Consider the following 9,607-nt stretch of genomic DNA (forward strand, 5'->3'; position numbering starts at 1 on the left):
AGCTATTTGTAACTACAAGGATGATGTCTGATTGGTTTGAGTTCAGACTCTAAAGGTTAAAGGTGTTTGGAGATCTTAGGTTCAAATCTAAGAAAGAATAAAAATATTATGGCCACGGAGGTTCAAATGTGGTGACTTCGGGTTACCCACAAAGTAGGTGGTCGTCCTAAGATTAGTCGGCTCGCATAGTGGGTTGGATATTCAGGTTAATAAAAAAAAAGTTTTTGTAAACTAAGAAAACATAAATCAATTTATCATTTTCAAACGTTATGTCATTCAAACCCTTTGCATATCTAACGACATCTTTCCTACTCATCACTCCATCGTCGTTTGTTCTCCATACCATCAATTGCTATCGTTGGCCCCTGTCATTGATATCTCTCCATCGTCGTTTGTTCTCCAATAATAGTCTTTCGATTCTCCACTTTTACAATAATTTATAAGATAATGGCATGGAAATTGACGCAGCTCATCGACTTTCTATAGTAAAAGCGAGCTAGAACTATAACATTTGGACATATATTGTTAATAATTTTATAAAAGAATATTTTAACGTCTCAGAGCATCTTCCTTCTACTATGGATTTAGAGTACGTATAGATGGATTGAAAAAGAGGGAGAATCGGAAAACAGAAAATCAATTGAAAAGAAAAAAAAAATGATGACATGAGCCAATGGTGGTGGTGAGAGCATACAATAACTGTTCTCCTTTTGAGTCCTTGAGTTAAATGACCATTTTCTCTATTCAAATTGGTTTTTTAACCATTTCTCGTCTGGATTGATCCAAATGTCACTACTTCTTGCAGACCTAGCTTAACGCCAAAAAAAAATCAAATTCAACACAGATATGCAATTGAGATGGCCAGGTTCGTATTGCGACGGCTAGGTCCGCAATTACGACCGTAAACTGGTTGAATTTGATTTTTTTTTGTCTTTTAGCTAGATCCGCAATGTTACGGACCTGAATATTGCGGATGTAGTGAAATTTGGGTCAAATCTAGAGAGAAATGGTTAAAAAACCAATTTAGATGATTTAAGCTAATTTCTCTTTTATTTTTAATTCTACCTCTAATACGAATTGAACAAAATTCTTTTTTGTTTAATTAAATTAAAATTTGTAATAACTATAAGGGTCTGTTTGGCTCATGCTGAGAAATGAAAATGACAGAGAATGAGAATAAATGAATTTTCATCCCCCAGTTTAACCAAGAATGAAATTTTGAGCTTATGTGGGAATGAGCCTATTGTCTATACTACCTCATAAAACAGATTTAGAAAAAATCTTGAAAATAATTTATAATGCATAAAGTACTATAAATTTATGTACAAAGTCTTAATCACAACTCATAATGCATTAAGTATTGTTTTATACAGTTAATCTTGAAATCTCTTGATTACAACGTTACAACCTTGATGTACAAGTTCTCAATCCTCAAAATTTAACTTCCCAATACCAACACTTACCTTTGGCATCTCCGATGCAAGGTTCTTCTAAGTTAAAAAGTGTAAAGTTTTATAAGAACTATCATTGTGGAGAGGTTCTTATAAGAACCTAACATGTCATTGCTGTTTGAACAAGAACTTTGGTTCTTACCATGATTTTTGTGAGAAATGACATTTTAGTTATACTTTATTTTATTTCTTTGACTTTATATTAACTTATTTAATTTGGCATCTCCGATGCAAGGTTCTTCTAAGTTAAAAAGTGCAAAGTTTTATAAGAACTATCATTGTGGAGAGGTTCTTATAAGAACCTAACATGTCATTACTGTTTGAACAAGAACTTTGGTTCTTACCATGATTTTTGTGAGAAATGACATTTTAGTTATATTTTATTTTATTTCTTTGACTTTATATTAACTTATTTAATTATTACAATATAACTTATTTAATATATATATATATATATATATATATATTAATCTATTTTTTTTGGTCTATATACATATATAGAATATTATATATAAATTATATAATTATTAGAACCAATTATTCCCAAAAAAAATTCTCATAAAAACCACCATTGTGGAATTCTTGGTAAATTCTTAATTTGATGAGGTGGACTTGAGGTGACAATAAAACTGACACTCTGCATAATAAGGCAAAGGTTTAATCTGCTTACATCCCCAACCAAATTTGCTAGGGTTAGAATTAAAAGTTTCTACTTTTTATTTCTATCTTTAGTTATAAAATAAAAAAATAATTACTACTTTACTTATCGTTAAAAATAAAATTGTTATTTAATTAATTAAGAAATATAATAATTATAATTTTTGAAACCGTGTATATTTCCCATTTATAAATATTTATTTTGGAAAGAAAAGAAATATCAAACAAGTATACTAAAGGCATAAACGACTGGCACTGAATTAGATGCAAAAGAATCCAGAGCTACTGCTTCAACAATCAACTGAGCTTAAGAAGTCGGCTTAAGCATAGCCTTTCCAGCAGGGACATAGGCTTGTGCATAGTTTACTGCTCCTTAATGCTATAGAAAGTAGATATGTGATCACACAAAGGATTAGTCGATGTTATTTTGATTTTGTTTAACGATCATTGTTACGCTCATTCATCATTTGCATCATAATACATCTTCATTTTCATTATCCACCTTAACCTCTCCACCATCATCGACAACGACCTTCAACAGTATATCAATGAATGAGATTAGTTACAAAGTTCTCGTCAATGGTTGTGGATCTTGAATGCTGTTGGTAGGGAACCAAGTCATATAACACATAACCCAAGCATACAGCAGTATAAAATCGTGATTATGTTTTAAATCAGTGTGAAGAATTAATACATATAAAGTAAGTTTATGACTTTAGTATTGAAGCGTTCAGTCATGAATCATACTCGAGCTTTAGATGAATTCATGAGCAAAAACAAGGGGGTTTGCTTATACTGGTATCTACTCATAAAACCCCTTTTACTCGGGGTAGGGTTTGGCTTGTTAAGAGAAGTTGTGCATTTCTAACATTGTGAGTATCCAAATCACTTTATCCTCGATATTTTGATCAAACACAATTCATGGAATACATCACATTTATACACTATAAAACAAATAAGGAATGATTACATAAGGAAACCTATTTTTTTTTTTTTGATTAACCAGGATATCCAATGCATTATGCGAGCCGATTAATCCCAGAGGGACCACCTGCATTGCAGATAGCCCAGAGTCACCGCATTTGAACCTCCGTGGCCACAAGAGGATTTCTATTCCTCCTTGGATTTGAACCTAGGACCTCCGGGTACTTTTGACCTTTGGAGCCAAGCTCAACCCAGAAGGCAGCTAAAATAGAATCAGAAGCAATAACAGCATATATTACCATTCCCATATGTAAATGCATCAAATCTGTTGATCCTGCGGATTTACTCACCAGGCCGAAATGAAAACGCTCACAATAGTAAACTCAAAAGCCAACAACTAGTTGTATATATATATATATATATATATATATATATATATATATATATTAAAAACAAAATATCAAGTTTGTAAGGAACTAAACCAAGAGAATGTGATGAATGAAAGAACACAATCTTTGACATATAAAATCAAAACAGTGGTGTTTGAAACAAGTTATCAACCAAACAGGACATAAAACATAATGATTTACCTTAGATCGTCCATTTAGAGGTTGGAAACTCGACTCCTATTCTTGCTGCTTTGTTCCATTCGAGGTTGGAAAGTTCACGGCGATGACGGTGTTTGGTGGTGGAGTAAAACACATCATCCAGCGGTGTATGCGTGGGTAAACAACTTACTGCTTATACTTTTGATTCACATACTCGTTTAAATGCAGAAATTATAGACGTTTATCGAGCCATCGGGAGTTTGGCATATATGGTTGGCAAGAAATGAACTAATCTTCAACCATAGATACCAAAGATCGTGTATTCAAGTCGTTTCAAAGCTTTTTTTATATGGTTTTGTAGCACTATATTATACTTTTGGTTCACATACTCATTTAAATTAAACAAATGAATGTAACATTGCTTCTAATAGCAGCATAAAAAACCTAACAGAAAAAGCTCTCATAGACTTACCTTGTGATGAAGATATATGTGGATCAGAGGATAAAGAGATCATCAATGGGTCTGCACTGCTCACATATAACCTCTAAAATAGTGTTGATATCAGTGCCAAACTGATGTATTATATTCTCTGCAGTAAACTCATGAACAAGCCCATTGATCTCAATCCAACTACAACCAGGCTGTTTCTTAATCTTTTGAGTTCTCATCATCTTTCTTGTCTTTAATGCATCTTCCCACTTGTTGGTTAACCGATATACGTTCCAAAGAAGTACATACACTCCATCATCATAAGGTTCTAACCCAAGTACTCTCTTTGCTGCCATTTCTGCTAACCGTAGATCTCTCTTTATCATACAACCACTCAGAACCGACCTCCAAATGACCGCATCTGGTTCCAAAGGCATCATTTCGATCAACTCCAGTGCTTCGTCTAGATGCCCTGCCCTGCAGAGAAGATCCACCATACAACCGTAGTGTTTGATTGTCGGTTTGAGACCATATTGATGAACCATAATGTCAAATAATGACTGCCCTTCTTTGATTAGTCCTTCATGACCGCAAGCGGATAGCACCGACAGGAATGTGATTTCGTTTGGGATCAGCCCACTCGACACCATATTGCCAAACACTATGACTGTGGATCTTCCTTCACCGTGAAGAGCCAATCCTGAAATCATGCTGGTCCAAGAAAAGACGTCCTTTTGAGGCATTTCAGAAAATACCTTTTTGGCGAATTCAAGGCTTCCCCCTTTGGCATACAGATCTATCAAAGCATTGTTTACTGAAACATCGGTAACAAGACTAGGTATCTTATTAATGTATCCATGTAATGATCCACCGAAATCGAGAGCACCGACATCAGCACAACCAGAAAGAACAGAAACTATTGTGATCGAAGTAGGACTATCGTAATCACCACCTCCACCTTCGGTTCTCATCTCCTGAAACAGTTTTAACCCACTGATAACATTCTTGTTACGAACATATCCCACAATCATAGCTGTCCAAGAAATAACGTTTCTAACAGGCATTTCATCAAACAATTGCCCGGCAGAGACAATATCACCACACATAATATATCCATTAACCAAACTCGTCCAAGAAGCAACATCCTTTGCAACCATTAAGTCGAACACTCTCCTGGCCAAATCTATTCGTCCATTTCGACTGTATAAATCGATCAAAGCATTAGAAATAATAGGTCCTTCACCACCCAATTCATATCTCAACACCATCGCATGAACTATCCTCCCTACCACCAAGTTCTTAGCAGACCCACAAGCCGAAAGTGCTGCAACTATGCAATGCCCATCTGGGTTCAACCCCATTGACACGATCATATCAGAAAATAAAGAGAGCGTTTTCAAGGGCTGTTGGACTTGGGTGTGCAAGTAGAGAGACATGAGACAAGTCCATGAAACTATATCTGGATTTAGAATCTGATCAAAGATTCTATGTGCTTTGATTGGATTGTTCAGTTTTCTGGCATATATATTGAGTAGCTTACACGCGAAGTCTTGGTGAGTGCGAAAGAGACCTTGGGTTATAGCCTGAGCATGGATTTGGGCAATTAGATTCTCTTTTTTGCTACATCTATCTAATAAAAATCTCAGAGTTGACAAACAAGGGCTCATAATAACTAGTGCTCTGCTCCACCTCCCATCATTCGACTGTTTGGATCTTCTCTACCAAACTTTAGCCATCAACAGAACATGTAAACAGGTGCGGAGCCAGGATTTGGCACGAGGGGAGTACCGAACACAGATAAATAAAATAAATATTAATGTTTTGAAAAGGGCTAAAACGACCATTGCTATATTGGAAGTTACCACAATGCAGTAACTAAAGATGCAATGAATCAATTGATCAATGCAGATGCAGCAGATGCTTAGATGCAAGACAAAGTTAAGATGCGGTTGAGAGTTTTGTTAATCAAACTACAAAACCGTAAACCAAAGCAGGGAGCCTAATGCAGCAAGAAGAACTCAACAATTAATTACATATGCATAACATGGTTGGATAAATGGGATTATTAGGATGCTTTGCAAACCACGTGGCATCTGAACAATCATAGCATAGTAAATCGAATTAAATTGGTGGAAACAACAAAATCAAAGTTGTAAAGTCCCAAATGATTAATCTTCAAACAAAGTAGCAAAATCCATTGACTAATTCTCAAATGAAATGTTTTGAAATTTGAAATTGAAACCCTAACCTGATAAGAAAGTAGGAGAGCAACTGAACGAGAGCAGAGAGGGGAGCCCCGAGCCCGGAGCCAGGGGTGGAGAGGAGGAACAGCGACTCAACAAGCCAAACGCCTGTCGTCTGAGACTTGCAAGCCGATGAAGAGTAGCGAGTCCACAAGGAGGAGCAAAGTCAATTAATCAAATCGATGATTGAGTTTGGGACTGTATTAAGATGATGGAGCAGGTCTTCTCATGGCTTTAGTTTCAGAAGTATATAATCTCCATAACCACATTCAAACTTTGGGGAACGTGAACGAGCTTAATCTTTCGAGAAAGAAATACTCCAAAAGGGGGTTTTGGTTTCGATGGAATCCGTAGGAATCTGATACAATTGGAAGGTCAATTGTGATAACCAAATTGAATTCCAAACGTTTGGATACCAGGAATGAAATTGAATTCCAAACATTCTTTCATTTGAGGATATCATTATTCCTTTCTAAAACTAATAGAATTGAAATCCATTTCATCTAAAAATGTACAAATGACAAAAATACTCTCATCAATAATTGAAATTCATTCCTAAAACTGATGCTCGGCCTCCAAACTCTCGATTAAAAAACGGATGCTTATGATGCTTGCTCTCCAAACTATTGATTAAAAATCAAACTCAAAGGATCATATTGGTATTGAATATGAGAACCAAAAGGATCACAACTCAAATACGCGCATATATTGGGTCGAGTTTGATGTTTGACTCCTCGGTTAAAGCCTACTACATATCGGGAATACGAACATGCAGGAAGAGTTTTTCTAATAAATCATAGACGTTATATTATAATGTTGGTAGATATGTTTAGGAGTGTAAACAAGTCGAACTTTTAACAAGCTACTCGAATTTAATAATTATCGAGCTCGAGTCGATCTCGAACACAAAACAAAGATCGGTTAACAACGTGTCAAGCTTCATAACACCAATATTCCACTCGACTGGTTCGAAAGTTCAGTTAAACTTTACAAATCGAATAAAGCGGAACGGAACCATTCAAGCATACACTTTTTTGAAAGTTTAGCAAAAATTAAGAAAACGCCATCCGTGGGACTCGAACCCACGACCACGTGGTTAAAAGCCACGCGCTCTACCAACTGAGCTAGAACGGCTTCACGTTAATTGTTTCAAACAATAATTTCAAGAACATTTCAATTCTCCGAAATTGAGATTTTTTGTAAAACCCCACATAAAAACATTGCATATAACACACTTCATTCAAGAAAATACATGTATTACTATACTTAGGTCTCATAGTACAAGAAATTAATATACAAAGTACACAATCCAAAAATTCCAAAATACATGTTCTTGTACTACATAATATATATCTTCAAAATTATACACTTCAATAAGCTGATCTTCATATAGTTATGCACATATGAAATAATTACATTTTTCCCTTCCTTTTACTATCATGTAACACAGTTGTTCCTGCAATATATATTATGAATGGCTACAACAAATGGCAACAGTTAGTCATTTAAAACAACTAATAAGGACGTTTCTTATTATGTACCAAAAGGAGATGGTTTCAATCATGCGAAAAACCATTTTCTCAAAGATTAAGGGTCAATTTATCAAAAACTTATGGGATAAATGCTTACCAGCAAAAGTCATCATCCATCTTCACTTACCTTATTGGATAATATCCTTAATTGGCAATCAAAATGGATTGTCGTAAGCGTATTATTGATCACAAGGTAAGTGTTTGCCAGGTAATACTCTCGATCCTTATTTTACATCTTATTGGCTAAGATTTTTGGTCCCTGTTATGCTCATCCGGTAAAGTTATTGACGTGGTAATTAAGTGGTTACCCAAGCGTTTGGTAAACGTCCTAGTTTATGCATGACGAAACTTGAAGTCCATCAAAAATTAGAGTTCATATGAAATAGAGATTGTGGTACGAAAGGTGCAACATCGAGCACCAAATCCATTTCTAAACCATCGTCGTTGTTGTTGCTATCAGGACCAATTTCATGTTCGGAAACATCATGAGGATGGTATGTTATGCTTGACTTTTCCACGAGCCAAGAATTTTCACGGGATTAGTTGTTCTAATTTTTAGAGTAGATGTCACATCTGTATACATCTCATCCTTTTTAGACCCCACCTTTAAATGGGATATACTAAATTGGTTTGTATTGGCAAAGCATGTGCACACAGCCACACACCAATGATATTGTGGTTTGATCTGATGTAAGGATTTGAGCATCTGTTCTCTTTCAACGATGGTGGGAAATCCAGGAAAGAGGGTGGGGGAGATCACGGCGGCAATGACGTTGGTGGTGGTGTCTTGGGTCATCGGAGGACAAAGGCGGAGCCAGAGATTTTTGGGTCAGTGGCATAATTTGATTATAGAAACAAATCTGTTGAATATCATACGATATTAACATGGAATGGTTGGTTGATTCCTTGTCCTTGCACATAAAGGACGCATGTTTGAGTCCAGACTAAATACGGTGACACCCTTCAGAAACGTAATTTTCCCACTTACGATATAAACATGAAGCTGAGTTCCATACCACCGTATGGGCCTATGTAGGTCCGCCCTTTTGCAGAGTTGTAGGGTGGGGTTGTATCATTGTTAAGGGCTAAGGTCGCCAGAGATAGCACCAGATATTACGAGATACAGTGACGGTGTCATGTCTTGCTGTGTATATGTTTATTCATATCATGTATATTATATTAATATACAAAAAATATGTTTCACTGATTATCTAATCATGGCAAAAAGTCTCGTATTTCTTCGGTGGATTGATATTGCAGACCAGGTGGTTAACCCTCGTCTTATTTCGAGGTGGTTTGTGCCTCCGCTAGGGTTTTTTTCGTTGTCTTCTGTTTTATTGATTTCTCCCTTTTAATTCGATATTTTCCTCTGCTTTTGTTTTTATTCTTTGCAGAAAAGTTCGTTGTGTGGTGGTCTCTTGTATCTCCTTGTTCTTAATAAATTTGAAGTCTTTTCTTGAATTTTGAAATATATAAATAAAAATACTTATAAGAATTCTTGAAATTATTATTTTTTATTCATTTTACCATTTAGAATTCTTGAAATCACGACTATTTTTGACAAACTAACTGATAAGTTAGCTGATAGACTAGTTGATGAACAAATTATATTTAGCAAAACTAGCTGATAAGAATGTAAAATGACTAAAAAAGTATCTTGAAAAATTAATCAATTATAATATTTCAAAATACAATTAAAACAAATATCTAATTTTGACATGAATAAAATAAAAATGGTCTACCTCACATATCCTAATTAATTAATATTTTAAAAATATTTAAATATTTATTTAGATTATTTAACACATTTTTATCATCTATG

At 35.1% G+C, this 9,607-nt stretch overlaps 1 protein-coding gene and 1 non-coding gene across 2 annotated transcripts; both read right to left on the reverse strand.

The window, feature by feature from the left end:
- Window positions 1-3,831: 3,831 nt before the first annotated feature.
- On the reverse strand, window positions 3,832-5,782 carry LOC112521833 (pentatricopeptide repeat-containing protein At2g13600-like). The gene has a single exon (XM_025130821.1). The coding sequence runs from the start codon at window positions 5,675-5,677 to the stop codon at window positions 4,076-4,078; it is 1,602 nt and encodes a 533-aa protein (XP_024986589.1). The 5' UTR covers window positions 5,678-5,782; the 3' UTR covers window positions 3,832-4,075.
- A 1,532-nt stretch (window positions 5,783-7,314) lies between these two features.
- TRNAK-UUU lies at window positions 7,315-7,387 on the reverse strand. Its single transcript has one exon. It is a non-coding gene; the product is annotated as a tRNA-Lys (tRNA).
- Window positions 7,388-9,607: the final 2,220 nt, after the last annotated feature.

This window comes from Cynara cardunculus, assembly GCF_001531365.2.
Source record: "Cynara cardunculus var. scolymus isolate 2C chromosome LG 11, CcrdV1, whole genome shotgun sequence".
In the NCBI taxonomy this organism is placed as follows: Eukaryota; Viridiplantae; Streptophyta; class Magnoliopsida; order Asterales; family Asteraceae; genus Cynara; species Cynara cardunculus.